Source organism: Eleutherodactylus coqui, chromosome 13 (genome assembly GCF_035609145.1).
Source record: "Eleutherodactylus coqui strain aEleCoq1 chromosome 13, aEleCoq1.hap1, whole genome shotgun sequence".
Classification (NCBI taxonomy): domain Eukaryota; kingdom Metazoa; phylum Chordata; class Amphibia; order Anura; family Eleutherodactylidae; genus Eleutherodactylus; species Eleutherodactylus coqui.
The window spans coordinates 72,692,752-72,716,182 of NC_089849.1; the positions used below are offsets into that span (position 1 = coordinate 72,692,752).

Sequence of the window (23,431 nt, forward strand, 5' to 3'; positions counted from 1 at the left end):
TAATTCCAATCATCATTATAAGGGCGGCTGCAGGGATTCTTCACATGACCTGATGCCCAAATACGGTCGCCGCAGCATATTTGCGCATGAATGAGAGTTTGAAGAGGTACAGAATCTGTGTGTTCCACATGTCTGAACTTGGTACTGTACTTTTTGTGAATGGCTGAATTCAATGAATGGCTGAGGCTGCCTCTGATTGGCTGAGCTCAGGGACCAATCACAGGCAGCGCTCAGCCGGCTTTAAACGCCTGAGTGCTGCCTCTGATTGGTCACAGTACTCAGCCAATCAGAGACATCCCTATCAGCAGACGGGGATTTGAAATCCCCGCCTGCTGAAAGCACTTCAGAACAGTTCAGGAGAAAACGTGGCTGGATGCGCCTGAGCCCCGACAGCGGCGGAAAGGTGAGTATATATTTTTTTTATTTTTTACACATTATAGGGATGATTTTCAGGGAAGGGCTTATATCTAAAGCCCTTCCCCGAAAATCACTGCAGGGGCAGCCAGCATCTCACTGCTTTCAATGGAGCAGGCTGTAGTGTCAGCTCCATTGAATTCAATGGGATAGCATTGCGGTCCTCTGCCACAGCTGTGACATCTGTGGCAGAGGATTTCTTCATCTTGGCGGGGAGTCCCCTTGTCACTGGGCACATGCTGTCACAGTGTTCAGTGATGAGGGGACTCCCTGCGGAGATTAAGAAATCCTTGGCCACAGCTGTGACAGCTGTAGCAGAGGATCGCAATCTTCTCTGTAGGTCAATGGGGCCGCCACTGCTGCCACCGGCCCCGTTGACCACAAGGTGAAACCCCTGGATATAACAGCATCCAGGGGTTTCACATCCAAGGAATCCCCTGCTGCAGCTGTCACACCCAAGTGCATTTTTTTCAGCGTGAAACCCGCTTCGGTCACGTGAACTTTTGTGCGTTTGCCTTCTGCGCCAAAAAAATATGCAGCAAACAAACGCCCGTCTGACTGAGCACTAATATTGTAAAGCCCAGTAACGTGTGTACACGTATAGCACTATATTTTATTTGCATGTCATTGCGAACTCATCATCTGATTGGTGTTGCTCATACATATGACGATTTATAAGTAAGCGTTAAGCGCCACTTTGGTCCAGTTGGCACACGGTAATGCCATCTTCCTTCATTTTGCAGGTATGAGGATCCTTGTTACATTGCTGCTGGATACCCTTCCCATGTTAGGCAACGTCCTTCTGCTTTGTTTCTTTGTATTCTTCATTTTTGGCATTGTTGGAGTTCAGCTTTGGGCTGGTCTGCTTAGAAACCGCTGCTTCCTCCCCGAAAACTTCAGTCTGTAAGTTGGAAATGTGGTTATTATGAGAAGTCAAAGAAATGAATAAATATTATAGGAAAGCTTTTATTCTTACTTGGCTGAATAGCTAGCCTATTTAATATGCCTCCATTCTTCATTTTTCATAATTTTTCTTTCTGCGGGACGTTCTGTTCTTGAAACTCACTAGGAATGTCAGTATTACTATTATACCTGTCTGCTGCATGCAATCCCCCTTCTCCCCAGCAGTGATTAATATTAAAACAGCCCTTGCCGTCTGGAGTATGATCTAATATTGAGTTTCATCCCTATAATTTAGTTTGGCCTATTATTTTAAAGAGCATTATCTCATAACAAAACACTGAATTCACCAATAGCCATAAGCTAGAATTTTGCAGGGGATTCGGGGAAGGGTGTGTATGTGTCTGAGTTACAGCAAGCAGAGATCTTGATAACTATGAGAAATGGAGACAAAAATGAAATTAGAAAACCGTACCACTTTTCATCATGCAATGAATAACTTTTAATTACTGAGCATATATGGATTTGTATATTTAGCATTTATGGTGGTCATTGTTTTCACACAATGAAGCCAAATGGGAACCGAGGGAAGGAGAATAATCATCACCGCCATGGAAATAAGCTTCAGGAAACTTAATCTTGAACAGAGACCGTTAATGGCAACATGTTTCTGAGTTGCACCAACTCCTTCTTCAGGCTGGGCTAACTGACTTGAAGAAAGAGTCGGTGCAACTTGGAAACACGTTGCCATTGAACAGCTTTTCCAGGGAAATATTATTGATGACCTATCATCAGGATAGGTCATCAATAGTTAATCGGGTCCGTAGCTCGGGACCCTGACCGATCAGCTGAACGGGCGCATGCTGTCAGCGCCGCAAATACACAGAGGTTGGAGCGGAAGCAGCAGAAGTCTCTGCGCCGACCTCTGTTGAGCTGTGCCTGCAGTTACAAGGGCCGGATACTAAACGGAGGTCAGCACGGAGATTTCTGCTCCAAAATAAAAGAGCTTGAAGCGAAAGCCTCCGCAACGACCTTAGAGTGGCCGGTGCTTGTAACTGCCGGCATTGCCTCTATTGATTTCAATGAGAGCCGTGCCTGCAGTTACAAGCACCGGCCACTACACGGAGGTCGGCGCAGAGGCTGCCGCTCCGACTACTGTGTATTCGTGGCGATGACAGCATGCGCCCGCTCAGCTGATCAACTATTGATGACCTATCCTGATAATAGCTCATCAATAGTATTTCCCTGGAAACCCCCTTCAAAGGTCTCTGTTCAAGATCCAACTGCCCTAGGTTTATTTCCATGGCAGCACCGATTATTCTCCTTCCCACTACTATTTGGCTTTATTATATACAAGTCCCGTTGGCTGGAGAAAGCTGCAGCTGTGGATTTGAGCGCTATTGGTTGCGCAACATTACGACATGAGCACCGCCTGTATTAAGGCAACCCTGCTAATTGACAGTGGTTCTGCACATGGAAGCGCTGTTTATATGTATCCTTTTCTACGGGACACTTCTAGGAGATCACATGCATGCTCCATGCTTCTTCACCAACTTCTCTACTTTCTTTTTTTTATAGTCCTTGCTCCCTGGAGTTAGAACGGTACTATCAGACTGAGAATGAGGATGAGAATCCTTTTATCTGTTCCCAAGCCAAAGAGAATGGTATGCGGTACTGTCGCAGTGTCCCTACCCGTAGAGAAGAAGGACTGGAGTGTACACTGGACTATAACTTTTATAATAACACCAGCAATACTTCTTGTGTCAACTGGAATCAGTATTATACGAATTGTTCTGCTGGGGAACATAACCCTTTTAAAGGTGCTATCAATTTTGATAATATTGGTTATGCTTGGATAGCAATTTTTCAGGTATGTTTTTTACATTTATCTTTCTCCCTTTGATATTTTATGCGCATTTAAAAATGTTTTTCCAACATGAATTATTCACGTGGAAATCTCATCCTCTTCAAACAATGTAAACTCAACCTCTGAAGATCCACTAAAAACACAGGGGCGTATTTACTTAGACTGACATATCATGCCCTGGTCTACGTAAACCCTACTATGAGCAACAAATGTATTAAGAAGCACAAGCCTCTTAATGCATTTGACTCCGCTGGCGGTACCTCCATGCGCCAGATGAAAACCTACTTTAGCTACGAGCCGGAGTACGTTTTTGTTATAATTTATGCAAGTTTCTGATGTAGATTATAGTAAATGTGACAGGCGGTGGGTGGCTATGCCCCTAAAGCCAGGACCACCCACATTTTCAAAAAGTGGCGAGGTGTGGTGTAAATGTCCAAAAAGTCACAGTGATGGCATGTGTGACAAAATTTCAAATTTTTAACACAAGAATTCCGGCATCCGGGGCGCAGTAAATAGGCCCCATTGTCTATAAATATAGATTTCTATTCTAAAATAACAAATGACTGCCCTAAGCTGTTCATCACCTTCATTCACTTGCAGGCTGCACACTCCCTTCATTTACGCAAAGTAGGAGAGACTTGAATTACTTGAATTAAGTTTTCTCTTCTGAGAAAAATAGAGATATTTAAAATAGATTCCATATTTTACTCAAGCAGAGAATTAAAAGCTGTATGTGTTTGTATAGCCCTGTGATTACAGCAGCCTCTGCACTTATTCAAGCAGACAATCTCTGCTGCATGAAAGGAGTGTGACCACAGTGGATGGACTAGCAAGTGTAATGTGAGCTAAAAGGATTATAGAAAAATGACCTTGTGTGGGCTAAAACTCAACTGTACCCATAAAATGACAGACAGTGCTAACAGCTTTTTGTTAGGGAAAGAGAAAGAAAGACAAGTCTTCAGCAAATTCGCACTGTGACATTTTTATCTTTCACTGGAGACACATTTTAATCTGATTCTCCGCCTTAAACCTAAAGCCCCCTACTCACAGTCTCCTTTCCGCCGCCAGCCTTCCCTCTGCACTCCCGGCTGCCTCATTGCAGCCACGCCAGATCACAGCCACTGTGTCCTGGTCCCTCCCCTGCCCCTTACTGCTGTATCCTGTGAGCCAATGCAAAGCTTGGGCCGTGACAGGGGCGTTCAATCCTGGTGACAGCTGTCACACCCCTAGCTTCCGGTGGCATCAAGATACAATAGTACCAACAGCAAAACCACCATCAAACCCATAAAACGTATACTTTAGAAAGAAATTCTTAGAGGGGTATTCTAAAGCTGAACTTTTATTACCTATCCACAGGGAAGGTGACAAAACTCAGATTTGTGGGGGTCTCACCACTGAGAGTCTCACCAATCCTGAGAACGGGGACCTCCTGCTTTCCTTCTCCTCCTTACAAAAGCCCCTATGTTGAGGAAGAGCTTGAAAGGAGCAGCAGCCGAGCATGCATGCTGCCGTTCCATTCATTTCCGTTGAATTCCCGGAGATAGTCGACTACAAGAGACCCCTAGCGATTAGACTGTAGATAAGTGATAAAAATTGAATTTGGGTAACTCATTTAAAAGGTTCAAGCAAACTCATTTTGTTTTCATTTTTGTATTTTTGGCAATGAAGTGTAAATCTGTATTCCTAGATAAAAAGCATGTTTCCCATTTCTTTCTTGCCTATCATGTCTGCCTGCATTGTTAGAAGCTGTATAGACCTGTAAATCAGTCACGTGGTGAACATACTGTATAATTAACATCTACAACACTGATACTGAATGGACTAGTGCTACACCTGAGCCAAGTCTCTGATGCCATCTAGTGTCACATGTATCAATGTTTTACATTGTCACCATTTGTTTCAGTCAGTATCATACCTTTCAAGGATCATTTGCTGGTTTGCAAATCATGTCATATCATTTAATTCTGAACGCAGCCTTGTCACAAAAGTACAATAGGAGCCGAACTTAACAGTGGATCAAAAAAGGGAAAAACTTCAAATTTTTTAAATAAAATACATATATTGCGGTAGATTAAATATATCCTTTTATGAAATTCATTAGCCTACTTTTATTAATAAAATGGAATGGTTCCAAAGACAGGCTGCGTGCTATCAAAAAATAGCAGAAGGATATAAGCATAAAAGTTATCAGGAAATACTTAAAGGGGTTGTCCCGCGCCGAAACTGTTCTTTTTTTTTTTCAATAGCCCCCCCGTTCGGCGCGAGACAAACCCGATGCAGGGGTTAAGAAAGAAAACCGGATAGTGCTTACCTGAATCCACGCGCTCCGGTGACTTCTTACTTACCTTGTGAAGATGGCCGCCGGGACCTTCACCCTCGGTGGACCGCAGGTCTTCTGTGCGGTCCATTGCCGATTCCAGCCTCCTGATTGGCTGGAATCGGCACGTGACGGGGCGGAGCTACGAGGAGCCGCTCTCCAGCACGAGCGGCCCCATTCAGAAAAGAAGAAGACCGGACTGCGCAAGCGCGTCTAATCCGCCGATTAGACGCTGAAAATTAGACGGCACCATGGAGACGAGGACGCTAGCAACGGAACAGGTAAGTGAATAACTTCTGATAACTTCTGTATGGCTCATAATTAATGCACAATGTACATTACAAAGTGCATTAATATGGCCATACAGAAGTGTATACCCCCACTTTCTTTCGCGGGACAACCCCTTTAAAGAGTAACCACTAGAGATGAGCGAACCTACTCGTTTCGAGTAATTACTCGATCGAGCACCGCGATTTTCGAGTACTTCCGTACTCGGGTGAAAAGATTCGGGGGGGCGACAGAGGGGTGGGCGGAGGCGTGGCGGAGCGGGGGGTAGCAGCGGGGAACAGGGGGGAGCCCTCTCTCTCTCCCTCTCCCCCCCACTCCCCGCTGCAACCCCCCACTCACCCACGGCGCCCCCCGAATCTTTTCGCCCGAGTACGGAAGTACTCGAAAATCGCAGCGCTCGGGCGAAAAAGGGGCGTGGCCGAGTAGGTTCGCTCATCTCTAGTAACCACACTTTTTTAATGTACACAATAGGTGATTCTAAGCATTTTTGCAATAGATTTTATTAGCTTATCCTGTACATTTTTTGTATAAACCCCCTCTTGAGCTATGAAGCCAGGTGAGGACGGATTTCTCATCCCCGGCTTCACCTAGCTGCATAGTTGAAGAGGAGTTTTGTATGAAAACTGTACAGAGTAAGCTAATGCAATCTATTGCAAAAATGCTTAAAATCTCCTATTCTGTACATTTAAAAAAGTGTTGTTACTCTTTCAAGAACTGAATTTGTAGAGCCTGGAAGAAAGAAGGGAGAGGGGGACATGTCAAATAAAGTGGAGGAGTGACGTGTTTTAATAAAAAACGAAATGTTAGAATTAGGGGACACAATCTAAGATGAGTTGGGGGAACATCAGAAACCATGTCAGGAAATATTATCCTTCTAGCAGATGTGGTAGGAAAATCAACAATTAATTAATTCAAGCTGCCTGGGATAAGCGTAGATCTACAAAGCATTTGGAAAGTCTTCAGACCCTTTCACTTTTCTTACATTTTGTTATGTTGTGGCCTTGTGCAAATAAAAGAAAAATTCTAATTTTTCCCCGTTATTCTGCACTGAATACCCCATAATGACAAAGTGAAAACAGAATGTTAGAAATATTTGTACATTTAAAAAAAATGAAAGACTAACACTTTGCATTGACATAAGTTTTCAGACCCCTTGGTATTACACTTGAAGTTTAGCACTAGGTGCCTCCTATTTCTCTTGATCATCTTTGAGATGTGTCTACGCCTTGATTTAGGTCCACAGGGGGTAAATTAGTTCCCATTGGACATCATTTTAAAAGACAAACCACTGTCTATAAAAGGTCTCACAGCTCACAATGTATATCAGAGCCAAAACCAAGCCATTATAAGTAAATAACTGCCTGTAGAGCTCAGAGACAGGATGTGGAGAAGGCTACAAAATTGTTTTTGCTCCATTGAAAGTTCCCAAGAGCACAGTGGTCTCCATAATCCTTAGATAGAAGAAGTGTGGAACAACCAGGACTCTTCCTAGACCCACCAAACTAAGTAATTGGGGGACAAAAGCCTTGGCTAGAGAAGTGACCAAGAACCCAATGGTCACTCTAGCTGTGTTCCAAAGATCCTGTGTGCAGATGGGAGAAACTTGGAAAAGCTCAACTATCACAGCAGCTATCCATCAACCTGGACTTTATGGCAGAGTGAACAGAAAGAAGCCACTTCTCAGTAAAAGACACATAAAAGCCTGCATGGAGTTTTCCAAAAAGCACCTTAAGGTCTCTCAGACTGTGAGAAACAAGATTGTCTTGTCTGATAAAACCAAGATTTAACTATTTGGCCTCAATTCTAAGCGTTAGATCTGCAAGAAACCAGGCACTACTTATCACCTGCCCAATACCATCCCTACAGTGAAGCCTGGTGGTGGCAGCATCATGCTGTGGGGGTACTCTCAGCGGCTGGGACAGGGAGACCGGTCAGGGTTCATGGAAAGCTCAATGGAGCAAAGTACAGACATATTCTTAATCAAAACCTGATGCTGAGCACAAAGACCCTCAGACGGGCAGAAGGTTCACCTTCCAACAAGACAATGACCCTAAGCACACAGCCAAGACAAGACAGGAGGGGCTCAGGGACAACTTTGTGAATGTCTTTGAGTGGCCCAGCCAGAGCCATGACTTATACCCAATTAAACATCTCTGGAGAGACTTGAAAATAGTCGTCCACAGATGCCCCCATCCAACCTGGCAGAGCTCGAGAGGATCTGCAGAGACGAATGGTAGAAAATCCACAAATCCAGGTGGGCAAACCTTGCAGAATCATGCGGGAAAACTTGATGTTTTTTTTTTATTTACACCAGGCCACAGCATATCAAAATGTCAAAAAAGTGAAAGGGTCTGAAGACTTTCTGAATTCATTTTATCCTAAGAGAGAAATAAAAAGGAAGTAATAGAAGGGCAGACTAGATGGACCAGGGGGGCTTTTTCTGCTGTCATCTTTTATGTTTCTTTGCATTCTAATAGAGGAAAACTACTTTTTAGATGACAGTAGACCAGGTATCTACTAGGCAACTGCACGGACTGCGCATATGAGGTTTCTGCCCCCGCGTGCTGGGAAATGTACTGCAGTACTCTGGAAAAGTATCAGACATAATAGGTTTAGATTTACTGGCTTAACAACATGGTGTCCCTCAACTCTGATAACCAATCAACATCCATGGGTCAGATATAAAGTTCTCAAATAGATAACTACATGAAGCATCAATTACATGTGGTTTTAAAAGACTTATAAATAGCTTTGGCTGCCTTCACATGTGTGAAGGGGGATCTTTTTTCCTGTAGGAAAGGGGAACCCCCTGGCTGAACGACTCCATGTTATGACGGAACCAAAGAGCGCCGAATGGATCCCATTGACTATAATTGGGTCCATTCGGTTTCTGCTCAGTTGCCCGGCATTTTACCAGAAGACAAATCCCTACATGCAGCGCCATTTCTTGCAGTATTTTGTACCGCATCTGCCATGAAAACTCTGAACTGAGCTTCCAGTGTAGATGTGAATCCTGCGGCTTCACATGACCATATTTGCACATGTTTTCATGTGCATAAAATATATGCCCGCAAAACACAGAGAAGAGAGCCCATTGATTTCATTCTCACAAGCAAGTTTTGCGCATGGAAGCAAGTAGGACCTGCTCTATCTTTCTGCGTTTTGCGCAACAAAGGCCCCCGTAGATGTCACGTGCGAACTGGACCTGCATGCGCAAAAGTACAGTACTAGGAGCAGACACGTGCAAATGTACCTCATCCAACTTGTTCAAGCACAAAAATTTGATCGTGTGAAGCCACCCTTACTCCTACATTGTATAATCAGCCACAAAATATGCAAACCAATGCTGGCCAGACAGCGAGCAGCATGAAATACCAACAGGCTTTCATGTTGCAAAGAGCTGTTATACTCTGATACGCTGGTGTGCTTCAGAGAAAACATAACTTTAAAAAGAGCAGAACATGGGGAGAAGTGTCCACTGAGCATAGAATCAAGTTTGGAAGCAGGGTCGTAACTTGAAGCTTCTGGACCCCAATGCAAAACCTGTAACAGGGCCCCCAACTATAATGCTTTATTCATAGTACTGGGCTCCCTATATGGAGAAGAGAGGCCTTATGGGCCCCCTAAGGCTCCTGGGCCCAGGTGCAACCGTATCCCCTATAGTTACGCCAGTGCTTGGGAGGGCTCTCCAGGGTCATCGGGTCCAACCCCCTGCTCAAAGAAGGATCCCTAAATCATCGCAGGCTGATGTCTGTCCAGCCTGTGTTTGCAGTTCCTCTCCAGCTTCTACCCGCCTGGCCAGGCTTTACTGAAAAGACCTTAGTTGCAGATACAACTGCCTCTATAGGATGTTCAGAGGAGCATTTCAAACCAAACTGGCCCACTGCTGGACTCATAGGCCTGTTTTTTTACTTTGCCTTTTTTTACAGTTTTTGCAGACATTAGGTGCAGTTACAGTTCTTGCAATGACTAGGTTGAATGTGGGCCATGTTCTCTTGATCTACACTGCTAAGCTACATCATGAGACATGCTAGTCTATTATACGTGTCTCTTCATGAGCTGAATGTATATATTTTTGCTGATACGCTGATTTGGTTTGTCTTTTCTACAAATAATACATGGTTTGTTCCCTTGATTGATAAACTTTGGTTTGTAACTACTATGGAAAAACACATGGGAGGTTCGCTTAGGAGGTATTAATTGATTGTATGAACCTCGGTATTGCAATACAGAGCAGGGGTTGAATTGTTTGTAGTTGATATGGTTGATACGGATTATATTACATACTGCTGGATAGTTTCTATTGGCAGTTTTGTGCCATGCTACTCAAGTGTGGATACATAAAGGGACTGAATGATAGCAATGGCTTTCTTTATATATCTGTTGACCCATATCATTTAGATACCATTTTTTATTTATTGTGCTGTTTACATAGATGATTTGTAATCATTTGTGGGTCATATTTCAGGGATAGGCAATACAGCTTTCCAGCAGTTTTTGTATGCCAGTTGGTTGGCTGTGTCGTCTACATACATAGCCTTGTAAGCAATACCTTATTATCTACTGTAGATTATGCGAGTTATATGAGTTTTAGGATTTTTGGACAATATTTTTACACCCTGGTTCACCTTTTTAAACATCTCTATGTACTTTTTTGAAGTAGCGTGGCTGGTGTCATCTGTCTTATACCCTATTTTTATTTTTCCACCCCCCTCTTATCAAGGGTTTACCAGGGATTAGCTGACCAGGACCGACCCTAGTTTTGACACCCATCCTACCTATTAAACCCCATTAGCATGCAGCTATTGCTGTTTGAACGAGCAAATGACTTAACGACTTTTTTTGCTTTGAAAGGTTGAGCGTTTACACGTAAAGATAATCATTTGAAATGCTCACCATTTCTTTCACTAGCTAAAGTAAACACTGTATATGTTCTTTGCTTATGTGAGTGTTTATGCGAGGAATCTCTGGCCGGGAGGTTTTTAATTAGTGTGAAGAAAAGCCATTGTCTTCTGCTGCATGAGTCATTGTGTTTAGCCTCCCCTTAAGTCGTTTGAAGGACTGAATGACTTATTTAAATGTAACGACAAGCAAACAAACTGAAGACTATTTTTATGCAGGCTGAAACTCCGCAATATATGACAAGTGAACGAACAGCGACCGATGGCTTTGTGTTTACACGTAACGATTATTGCTCATTGAACAAATTTTGAGTGATAATCGTTGCGTGTAAATGGGCCTTTGGGCAGGGTTGATTATATAGTGTATGAATAGGGAGATTATAACATCCTCCTTTATCAATGACACTAATCACATATGATTTTTACGTTTCATATTCCTTTAGATATTTGTATGAGTTGCAGAGATGTTTTAGGCATATCTATTAAAAATAAAATTTAATTATAGTCAGTCGATAATTTCTAACTTCAAAAACTAACCATCTCTGTATCCTTTTTTCCGTATTCTAATTTGTTATAATAAAGATGAACCATTTAAGCCACTACTCGAGCGAGTAGTGCCTTATGTGAGTACCTGCCCGCTCATCTCAAAAGATTCGGGTGCCGGCGGGGGAGAGCAGGGAGGAACGGGGGGGGAATCTCTCTCTCACTCCCCCCCACACACACTCCCCCCTGCTCACTCCCGCAACTCACCACTCTCCCCCGCCGGCACCCGAATCTTTAGAGATGAACGGGCAGGTACTCACATAAGGCACTACTCGCTCGAGTAGTTTGCCTTAGTGAGTACGCGCGCTCATCTCTAGTGGGGAAATACCATGGATTATCTAATGCTTCCATCTTCTCACAAGGCAGCAGATATTCCACTATGATCAAATATATGTCATCCCTAATGAGTGTTTTCTCTCTTTATTTCAGGTGATTACTCTAGAAGGTTGGGTGGACATCATGTATTTTGTCATGGATGCTCACTCATTTTACAACTTTATCTACTTTATTCTTCTAATTATAGTAAGTTTATTTTTTATGAATTAATTGAAAGATTCTTCCATTAAATATGTGAAGTTCTGGAATGTTGAGGAATCTAAATCTGAGTGTTGAGTTAGTGTAGGCTTTAGTTTGTAAAGCCATTACATCTTTCCATAGCTTCATGCAGGTTGGTGTCCTTTGTACCGTGGTTTGCTCATTTTTGTTTTGGCAGTACACGCCTCTGTGGTACACATTCAACATACACACCAGGAAAAAAAATCCCCCAAATATACTGTATGTCAAATGAACAGCCCCCAAGTATGTAATTGCATGCCACACAGTTGAACATGTTGTCTATAGACACTCATTGTAAAAAATGTGGACAATGAGGATTGTTTGTTTGCTTTTTTTATCATATTTTCTTTAAAGCAGAGGTAGCCTGTGGGGGAGGTGGGGGGGGGGGGTTGTTAAGCCTTAAAAAACATATTAAACTTGAGATATCTCTGCTGTGCTGATTGGTCTGAATCATCTAGGTGAAACAGACAGGGTTACTATTGCCCACCCTCAGTTACTCCCTGTTTGCTCACTGAGTCTACCCCTGCTTTACAGTAATTAGGCAAAAATAATAGTACTTTACTGTCTATTTGTATTCTGTTTTTAAATATACTGACATGCCGAAAGTCATGAGACAGGAACTCATATCATGTAGGATCCCCTCTAATTCGGTGAAGTGCAGCAGCTCGGCGTGGCGTTGATTCCACAAGTGGACGAAAGGCATCTAAAGGGAGGTTGAGCCATACTGTCTGGATAGCCTACCACAGCTCTTTGGTAATTGTGGGTGGAAGATTTCAGATGTATATGGACCTCTCAACTACATTCTATAAATACTTAATTAGGCTCATGTCTCGTGAACATGCAGGTCACACCATTTGTAGGAACTCTCCAGAATGCTCCTTGAACTGATTCTGTAAAACATGAGCCTGATTGCACAATTCATTATTCTGCTGGAATGTCCCATCATTGTGGGTGTGCCTGCAGTTAATAAAGGGCTGCAAAGGGTCAATCAGTAGTAGAATATAGCAAACACTAGTCAATGACATGATTAGGCGGACCAGTGAACCCAACCTATGCCTTGAGAACACACCCTACACCAGTATGAAACCACCACCTGAATGTACAGTGCCTTATTGACAACTGGCATCCATGACTTCATGGGTCTGCACCACATACGAACCCTACCATGAGCCCGAAACAATTGGTACCATGACTCATCAAATCACGCCACATGTTGCCAGTCCTTTAGGGTCGAATTAGCACCTCATGAGCAGAGGTGGGGCGCTGTGTCCGATGTTGTGGTGTAATAGAGGTACTCTGATGGGTCTTTTGCTTCTATATCCCATGAAACTAATGAAAACTACAGTGATCTGCAGGATATCCACATATGATCTTTTTCCTTGAATATGGATGTGATTTTTGCCAGATTGTTCACACAGCTAATTCTAGTCACATCCCACTGATCATGATCTTTAAGCACTCTTGGGTGGTCACGGCGCTGTCTGCTGTGGTTGGTAATGCCTTCTATGATGTATTCCCAGTACACACGTGACACTGTAAATCAAGGAATGTTAAATGCTTGCACAACTTCAGAAATGGAATGTCCCATTCGGCTGACACCCACAACCATGTTTCCTTCCAACTCCAATAATTCACATGTCGCCTTGCCATGAGCATACTGGCCAGTGGTCAACCTCATTCACAAGATAACACCTCACAACTTATACAGGGGTGGGCGTTCCCAAGCATCACCTGAGGTAATGCCACTTCGAAAACAATTTACATACTGCTATCTCGTGACTTTTGGCATGTCAGTGTATTTAACAAGAAGTTGAATTCTAGAATCAATGAACAGATGCAAAGATAAGGTAAAGGAATTGACTGAATAAAATATGCTACCATATGTTGTTACAAAAAACATAAAAAAACTGACTAAACATAGGAATAAAGTGTTGCTTAAAAGTTTGTTCACCCTCTAAAATTTTCTGAATTTCTGCATAACTTTGACCTAAAATGTGGACACAATATAACAAAATATATACACAAACGTATATATTTTTTCATTCATATATTGATTAAACATTAACCCTTTCCAATCCACTGTCTGACGTCTGAAGACATTATGATTTAAGGCTGTACAGTTTCCAATGTCAGAAGACGTCCGTCGGGGTTCTCTTACTGTATATTGCCAGCCTCTCTGCTGTCGGAGCCTATCCAACGTATCACCTCATGCAGTACTGGCTTTAGCCAGCAGATAGCGCTATTGTATAACAGCAGAAAAAGTGTAAGCCCCCTAGGAAAAGCAGAATACAAATTGGATTGGAAAGGATTAAGCATCTTTGTTGGAAAATATATGTGAACCTCTGAGAATATCAGTTGAGTTACGAGGTCGATTAAAGTCATGTGTCAGTCATTAAGGTATGATGTTGAGTGGTTTTGCCCACTCAAAAGAGTCTGACAATGTATGGTCTTCACCACACAGGTTTGTGAATGCCAGCCAATGCTTAATCATAGAATATTTCTGTAACTGCTGCAAAGCCCATCAACATCCATGCGCATCTGGAGGCAAGAGTCAAGGCCAATGAGCAGACCATGACAAAGAACTGGTTGAAGTCATTGCTGCTCAGGGATGGAAGGGGGTTCACAGAAGTTACTGAAAGCATAGGTTGGCATAATTATTTTGATAAATGAAAGCTATGGCATATCCTTTCATACGTTGTTTGATTTTCTGGGTCTTTTTATCTGTTTTAAAAGTTCTAAAGATCTGGTCAAAGTTCAACCTTCTGCAGAAATTCAGAAAGTTCTCCAAAATCTTCTACCACCACCTTATAATGCAATCTCAGTTTTCCTTTTTCGAAAACGTGCATTTCTTTGACACCCATGTGCACTAGGCTTCAATCTACTTACTTAACGAATCACCCAAAAGCTTGTTTCTTTAACAACCATAGAATCAAATCAAAATATATGTTTTTAAATGTATGTAGGAATCTCTTACTACCATAATTATCTTATGGTCTTCCATTTCCATAAACCATAGAAATATGATGTGTAATTAGGAAGTAGCTAGACAGTTTAGATGTTGATTGTAGCTTAAAGCTGTGTAGTTCCGTGTAATTACGCTCCATTTGTATATAGTATCTATTCCAATTACTTCATGTTTACATATCAGTCATTCACTTTATAAATGCACATAGACACACGGGACATAAGTCACAGGGAATGAGTTGTTCCTGATTTAGGTTTAACAGACATGTTTGTGTCAGTAGTCACTGACTACATATTACAGACTCATTAGGATGATCTAAATAGCTCAGGCATTGGGCATATCTTGTTTATTGCCCTTAAGTCTTAACGTTATCTAATGCCAATGAAGGCCCTTGCCCTCATTTTAATCCTAATCAAAACTTCGTCCATACGTATGTCTTTAGCATGGACGGTCAGAAGACACAACCTATTTCCTTAGTGCGTTATAGGCTTCCTAGAGCAGATAAAACATTTCTTGATTTGTACCAATGAACTCATCAAATCATGGACTTCATCCAAGAATATTTTGCTACTACCGTGTTTCCCCGAAAATAAGACAGTGTCTTATATTAATTTTTGTTCAAAAAGGTTTAACTTTTTTACATGTATAGCTGCCTGGACACTTTTTTCAAATTGACTTTTTAAATTAACTGTTAGCAGGGCTTAATTTTGGAGTAGGGCTTATATTTCAAGCATCCTCAAAAAGCCTGAAAAATCATTTTGCATCCTCAAAAATTCTGGAAAATCATACTATGTCTTATTTTCAGGGAAACGGGGTATATAGTGCTCTTTACTAAACTGTAACCTAAATGTAACTATTTTCTTGGGAGTTGAATGCATCAGCAATGCTCATACAGTATAAGGCCTTAGTCACACGGGCGTTTTTTCACGCGATTTGCGCATCGCATGACAAATGCGCATGCGCAAATCGCGTGACCGGCGCCGAAAAATCGGCCCAAAAATCGCCCGAAAATCTGCTCCTAGCCGCGTTTCATTAGAAACGGGCCGGAGCTGTCCAGCGCATTGCATTCAATGGAGACGGCAATACAGCGGCTCCATTGAATGCAAGCGCTGCGGGCGAGTGTGGGATGAATTGTCGGGAAGGGGTTAAATATATAACCCCTTTCCTGCAATGCATCCTGAAAAGTGAAAAAATAAAAAAAATGTATGTACTTACCTGCTCCCGGCAGCTGGAGATCCCGGCGGCCGGCCTGCAGTGGGTGTGAAGGGGGTGTGACTCAGGCTTGCCCCTGATTGGCTCAGCGCTGAGCCAATCAGAAGCAAGTCTCAGTCACACCCATTCATGAATTCATGAATGGGTGTGACTGAGATCAGCCTCTGATTGGCTCAGGCTGAGCCAATCAGGGGCAAGCCTGAGTCACACCCCCTTCACACCCACTGCAGGACCGCTGCGGGGATCTCAGGCTGCCGGGAGCAGGTGAGTACATCCTTTTTTTTTATTTTTTCACTTTTCAGGATGCATTGCAGGAAAGGGGTTATATATTTAACCCCTTCCCGACAATTAACCCCGCGCACGCCGGCAGCCCATTGCTTTCAATGGAGCGGCTGTATTGCCGCTCCATTGAATTCAATGGGCAAACATCGTTCTTCTCTGCCACAGCTGTTCCAGCTGTGGCAGAGAAGAATGATTTATCTTCTATATGTTCTCATTGGGGTCGGCGCTGCTGCCGCCGGCCCCATTGAGCGCATATAGAGAAGAGAACAGGAATCGCAGATCGCAGATAGGTGCGATCTGCGATTTCTGTTCTCTAATTTATCGGACGAGCGCATAAAAAGCGCTCATGTGTCCGATACCATTGCAAAGCAATGGTTTTAAAAAATCGCCGGACGCATGCGCATGCGCAAATCGCGGCAATAAACGCCCGTGTGACTGAGCCCTAACTCGTGACAGACAGACAAGACTGTTATCTTGACTGCACCATACATTATATGGCATCTTCTACATTGCCATTCTTTTTCTTGTGTAAATGCACAAGGTAATAACATAAGATATACACTTCTCAACATTGAAACACCCAGAAGGAAAAGTCATGGAATTATTGAAATCACAGGATGGCTAGACATGTTAATGATAAGCGAGTGATAAAAAAATGGAAGCAAAATATTCAAAACATCTCAATTTATTCAGTATCGAGTATGAGCGCCACTCGCAGAAATACATGTAGTTATGTGCCATGGCATGCTATCAATAAGGTTATTAATGGTTGTCTGAGGAATGTTCTGCCATGCTGAATGCACTTGGGCACGCAAATCATCAAGATTGCACTGCTGGCAGCTCCATCTGCAAATGCCGACTAATGACGTTCCCGATGTGCTCAATGAGAGACAAGTTTGGAGATGCCACAAGCCATGGTAGCATGTGTAGGCCACACAGGCAGCCCACCGTGCAGCCTGGTGTTGTCATGTTGAAAAACACCTCCTGAGACACTTTAGAGAAAAGGTTGTACTACTGGTTACATGACCTAACCAAGATAACGCTCAAGTGTTGGCGTACCTGGAATGAGGAGTCCGGCTACCGGGCATTAAACCATTCCACACCATAATCCCGGGAGTAGAATCCGTGTGAAGTTCCATCATGAAAAACGCTTCATGGCATTGCCCACGTGGTCTCCAGACGAATCCTTGGCTAACATTGCATATGAGACAAAAGCGGGACTCATTGCTGAAGAGGATAGACCTCCATTGCCATCTTCCTCTGTACCATGATAGCTTTTGAGAGCAGTGGCATGATGTCAAAGGAATATCTGTCAATGGATGTCTGGCTCATAACCCAATGTCATGCAAGTGCCTTCCAATGGTTTATGTAGACACTGTTCAATGCCCTAGGCTTGGGAAGTGACGTCCAATTTTCCTTACAGTACAGGATGGATCACTATGCTCCATTCCTCTAACCTGATGATCTGTCCAAGCGAAGGTGTGCACCTATTATTGTCTTACAAGTTCAAAGTTGTTCTCCCAAACACTGGGACAAGCAACATTGAACAGTGCTGACATCTTGGCCTAGACGTGTACCAATCTGCAGGAGTGATAAACCAAAGTCACTCAGTTCAAGGATTCTTTCCCTCTCAGTTTGTAACAAGTGGCGATAACTGGCACGTTAACGAATAAGTGGCAATGCAAAAGCATACCACAAGCCCTAATCCGATTATTGAAGTGTCATGGGGCTAAAAAAATTTGCTCTTAAAGGGGTTGTCCCGCGGCAGCAAGTGGGTCTATACACTTCTGTATGGCCATATTAATGCACTTTGTAATGTACATTGTGCATTAATTATGAGCCATACAGAAGTTATAAAAAGTTTTTTACTTACCTGCTCCATTGCTAGCGTCCTCGTTCCCATGGAGCCGACTAATTTTCGCCCTCCGATGGCCAAATTAGCCGCGCTTGCGCAGTCCGGGTCTTCTGCTCTCTTCAATGGAGCCGCTCGTGCAGAATGCCGGCTCCGTGTAGCTCCGCCCCGTCACGTGCCGATTCCAGCCAATCAGGAGGCTGGAATCGGCAATGGACCGCACAGAAGAGCTGCGGTCCACGGAGGAAGAGGATCCCGGCGGCCATCTTCACCGGTAAGTATAGAAGTCACCGGAGCGCGGGGATTAAGGTAAGCGCTCCGGTAAGCTTTCTTTAGGTCCCTGCATCGGGGTTGTCTCGCGCCGAACGGGGGGGGGGGGGGGAGGGTTGAAAAAAAAAACCCCCGTTTTGGCGCGGGACAACCCCTTTAATTTGGTTTTTATAGCATTAAAGCCCCTCTTATGTGCCACAGAGTGGAAGTAGCCGATTGAAAATTTGAACATGTGTATATGTTAGCAATACCTTTTACTTCCTCGATGTGCATAACCTTATGGCTTGTCCTTCTTGGTGCTACAATTTCAATGTTGAGAAGCATTTCTGATCTAAAATTTAAAACCAAGATGTATTTTATCCGTTTGTAAATTTAAGCTCAGTTCACACCATGTTTAAGGTCAATGTTAAGAAGACACTCAAGACTTACCAAATGCATTCTATATGCTAGGAAATTCTTCCGACATGTTCATCTAACACCTCCACAGAATGTTAGTAGGCCGATGTATGCGAAAAGAGTGTCATTTTGGCATAAATCTGCCCAATATATCTTTACCTCCAGAAATCCATTCTTGAATGGGGGGTCAGTGTCAGACTTATGCACCTATACAGACATTCCCAAACATATTGTGAACCTAGCCCAGTTAATGTTGTCCAGTAGGTAGATGTCATTGAGACCAAAACCAATGGCCAACCAAGCATTGCATGACTTAAAATGCTTCTTGTAATACTATGATTATGATTCCCAGGATCGTGTAAGCCTATATCTCTACGTAGATATATTGTTGTAAATATGCAGCTTTTCACTGCCTGAAGGCTATATCTGATTGACAATTAAGCCAACATTTGCTAGATATGTTCTACAAAGAGATAATTATCTTCCGCCATATGCTTACCTCGGTATTAACCATTACTGAAGCTGAACTAGAGCGGGTTGTTCTTTACGTTAGACCATATGACTGGTAAATTAATAATTTATACAGTTAGCCCTATTTCATTCATCAGCTGTAACATCTTGAATATATTAAATACATGTAGTTTCTGCTCCCAAACATTCTCATCTCAATCGTTTCATGCTACGGGGCTCGGTACCAATAAGTGGCATCTAATAATGAGGACATAAGCCTGATTATATAAGGAAATGTAGTGAACAAAGACTCAGTCATGGTCAAAACATGAACCGAGGAAGACCTCCGAGATAGTCTGTTCTTCTAAGTCAAGTTTTGACAATAAACCAGGTATTAGAAAAACAGTATGGGGTAAAAAGTTCCAAAAAGAAACTGGATAGGACGGCATATTGTGAAATATTAAGCTTACATTGTAATTGTTGTGGATATAAAGTAGTTCTTCCTGGTTTTCTTTTACTAATCACAGAACTGCTTCAAATTTCTTTAGATTGGATCATTTTTCATGATCAACCTTTGTCTAGTGGTCATAGCTACTCAGTTTTCCGAAACTAAGCAGCGGGAGAGCCAACTTATGAAGGAACAGAGAGTCCGTTTTCTTTCCAATGCAAGCACATTAGCCAGCTTCTCTGAGCCTGGCAGTTGTTATGATGAGCTTCTCAAGTATTTGGTGTATGTGACTCGTAAGGCAAGTAAGCGGCTTGTCCAGCTCTACCGAGCAGCAGTCTTTAAACTTGGTTTCACGTCTAGTCCTGCAGTCAAGAGCAACAATGAAAAACCAGATCGCAAGCATAGGAGAAGAAGGTCTTCAGTGCACCATCTAATCCATCACCATCACCATCATCATCACCATTATCACCTGGGAAACGGTAGCCTGAGAGCGCCGCAGGCCAGCCCAGAGCTCAGCGAAGTGGAAACCAACTCTCCTCATAACGGAACTAGACTAATGCTATCGTTTTCTGGGGCTCAGACCTCCCCCATTGCTTCAGCCTCTAACACGCAATCCATTCACAGCATTTACCATGCCGATTGCCATCTTGAACCTGTGCATTGCGTGCCCGTCTTTGCCCAGCCCGGTACAGTTGTGGCAAATACAGAGGTTCTCCAAACAAGTATTGTAGGAAATAAAAACTACCCTACCGTACACGCAAGTGTGTCACCAGAAATACAGAAGAAAACAGAACAAGGGGAAGTTTCAGAAAGCCTTGTGATCTCAAGTGACCCCAGTATTTACGCAGGGCCAATATACAGTTCAATGAACAGGCTTCTAGAGACCCAGAGTACAGGTATGGTAAACCAAATTTACATTTTGGACAGTAGATAGCATCTGTTATTTTTCATGTATGGATTATGTATGTTTCAGATGTTTCTGTCATTACGAATTAATTACTTATTCTGTTTGTCTGAATGTGTGATTGGCGTCTGAGAATGCGCTATGTACAAATATTACATTGAACTGGTAACTGGTGGATGATACTGTGCCTCACCTTAAAGGTGATTGGGTGCTTCTCTTGTTTAATGCTTGCCAGGTTGCCAAGAGAGACCGTCATAATCTGTCTCAGCCGGAATTAGTTAAACTTCACAAGCATGTAAGCAGGCGAGTGATTATTATTACATATATAATTTTATTCCTAAAATTAGGCTAACTTTTAGACTTCTCTTGCACTTTTAAGCCAAGCAGCTTGCTGAAGACCCTCCACGGTGGTCCTGCGATAAGTGTATGGATGCATGCAGGCATGCATGCATGCTTTGCTTTGGCATATACTTGTAAATTTATCTTCTCACTAAATATGCAGTCACATGGGAATATTATATCTATGCATGCTATAACAGCATTACACCATTGAGTATACCAAAATCAATAATAAAAACTTTTCCATAGATCTAAATTGATCTCAGCTATAGTCACAGCAACTCTTGAAGGGGCTGTGATCACCCCTTTTTAGTTCTAAGCTAGCCTGGCGATTAGTTGTTCTCAATGTGACCACCTTCAGGCATCCTTTTTGATCATCTGTTATTGAGATGTGTCTGATCTTACATTATACCTGCAGTGGCCACTGCTGGGGAAATGTAGTATTGCATTCTGGTCACTCGAATGAACGGTTGACCATGTAGTACATGGACAGGTGGGTGCACAAGAGTAAGAGCGGCTCTTTGCTAGCAATTCTCTACTCTGGCTTTATATTGAAGGGTGCCAACAAAGTTAATTGTTTAAAATATTCAATAAAATCCATTTAATCCTAGAAGTTAATCATCTGCCAAAATAGTTTTATTTAAAAAGACTTTATTTCTATGAAAACCATTACATATTGACTTTTTCACCTAAAGAGGTTGTGCCAAGTTATAAAGTTATCCCTTGTCCTGTGGATAGAGAATAACAGCATGATTGGTGAGAGCCCAGCTGCTGCCCCCCCCCCCCCAATCCCAAGAAAGGAGTCCAGTCGATCCCCAAGTGAATGGAGTGAAGGTTGCACAGGCGTGCCATGGTTCCAGTCACTTCTATGACAGTACCACTTCAGCAATCTCCTGTCATCGAAGTCAATAGAACAGCAACATGCCTGCACAACCTCTGCTCCATTCACTTGGGGACCAACTGGACCACCCATTCTAGAGATTGGCAGGGGTCCCAGTAGTTGTACCCCCCCCCCCCCCCACCAATCAAAAAGTTATCCCCTATGCCGTGCATAGGGGATAACATAATAACTTGGCATAACCCCTTTAATACACCTTATATATATTTCATGTAGAAACTGCAATAAGAACACATTTTTTCAAAGTATTTCTACATATCTTAATGTAACAGAAATAGCCGAGAATGTCACATATAGTAATGTATATTACTAATATCTTAGAATATGTTCCCGTGTAATGCGCAACAAGAAGATCTTGCTGTACTCTTCACAAGTGTTCTTCCTAGCATTTTCAAAAAGGGAAAACCACTGGGAGATAAGTCTTAGTGCATAATTAGGTTTGTCAAGGCAAAGAATCTTCAACCAAACTCACATAGCATGTACTGAAGTCATTAAAGGGCCACTGCAGTGAAATGTTTTTTCATTCATTATGTAACTAATCCCCAGATATATATAAATTGGCTAGAATTACCTTGGTGAGTTATTCCTTTCTATCTGAAAATTCTAAGAATCCTTCTTTGTAAGTCTCTCATGTGCTCTTATTGTGACCGCCTGGGAGTTACTTGGCTTTGTGCTCTCTCAAGAAGTCACACTTTTAGGGCTTAGGGTGGCTTCACACGAGCGTGTGCTTGTGCGCACATATGTGCGCAGCCCTGTACGTGCAAAAACACGCGTGTATGCAGCTGCGCATTGCCTTCAATGGAGCCGCGGCCCTGCCAATGGCTCCATTGAAGGCAATGGTCTGCTGGCACCCCTGAAGTGATTTTCAGGGATGAGCTTTAAGTATAAGCTCTTCCCTGAAAAACATCCCTTTTAGTGTTAATAAATAAATATATATATATTCTGTCCGCCGCTGCCGTGTCCCCTGTGGGGAGGAAGAACACATTTGCTACATGCGGCAGATGTATTCTTCATCCCTGCGGGGGACCAAACATCCCATGGAGCAATGTATAAAAAAACTGTATACAGAGATTTTTTCCCCACACAAAATGATTGCAGCACACAACATATAATGGACTGGATTCCCCTCTAAAACTTCACTCCATCATACAACACCCCACACAATGTTATATGGGTCATCAATACGATTCATGGCCCCATATCGCGCTCGCCCATGTGAAGTTAGCCTGAATCTAGCACTGCAATGTGAGGCTCTGGCTCATAATGAGCTCTTGGCCATTTGCCGGTGTATGGTGAAGAATCACTATATAGGTAGAAGTTGGGTGTAAGGTTCACTTTTCTCTTACTCCTCTGATGGATGCATCATCTACCCTACCATAAAAAGCAGAGGCGTAACTTGAAGCTCCCGGGCCCCGATGCAAAACTTGTAACAGGGCCCCCAACTATAAAGCTTTATTTATAGTACTGGGTTCCCTATACGGAGAAGAGAGGCCTTATGGGCCCCCTAAGGCTCCTGGGCCCAGATGCAACCGCATCCCCTGCATCCTCTATAGTTAAGCCCCTGATAAAGAGTCTACTAAACCGAAAAGATAGCTTAGAAAAGTAATGCTTAAAAATAGAGCTTTGAAAA

General features: G+C 42.8%; 1 protein-coding gene across 6 annotated transcripts in view; it reads left to right on the forward strand.

Moving 5' to 3' along the window:
* Positions 1 to 23,431, forward strand: part of CACNA1G (calcium voltage-gated channel subunit alpha1 G) — a 179,977-nt gene that overhangs the window by 30,034 nt on the left and 126,512 nt on the right. For all 6 annotated transcript variants that reach the window (XM_066586608.1, XM_066586607.1, XM_066586613.1 and 3 more), the window contains exons 4-7: positions 1,158 to 1,317; positions 2,893 to 3,184; positions 11,660 to 11,752; positions 19,761 to 20,556. In XM_066586608.1, the coding sequence (XP_066442705.1) occupies positions 1,158 to 1,317; positions 2,893 to 3,184; positions 11,660 to 11,752; positions 19,761 to 20,556 (1,341 nt within the window). The remainder of the gene's footprint in view (positions 1 to 1,157; positions 1,318 to 2,892; positions 3,185 to 11,659; positions 11,753 to 19,760; positions 20,557 to 23,431) is intronic.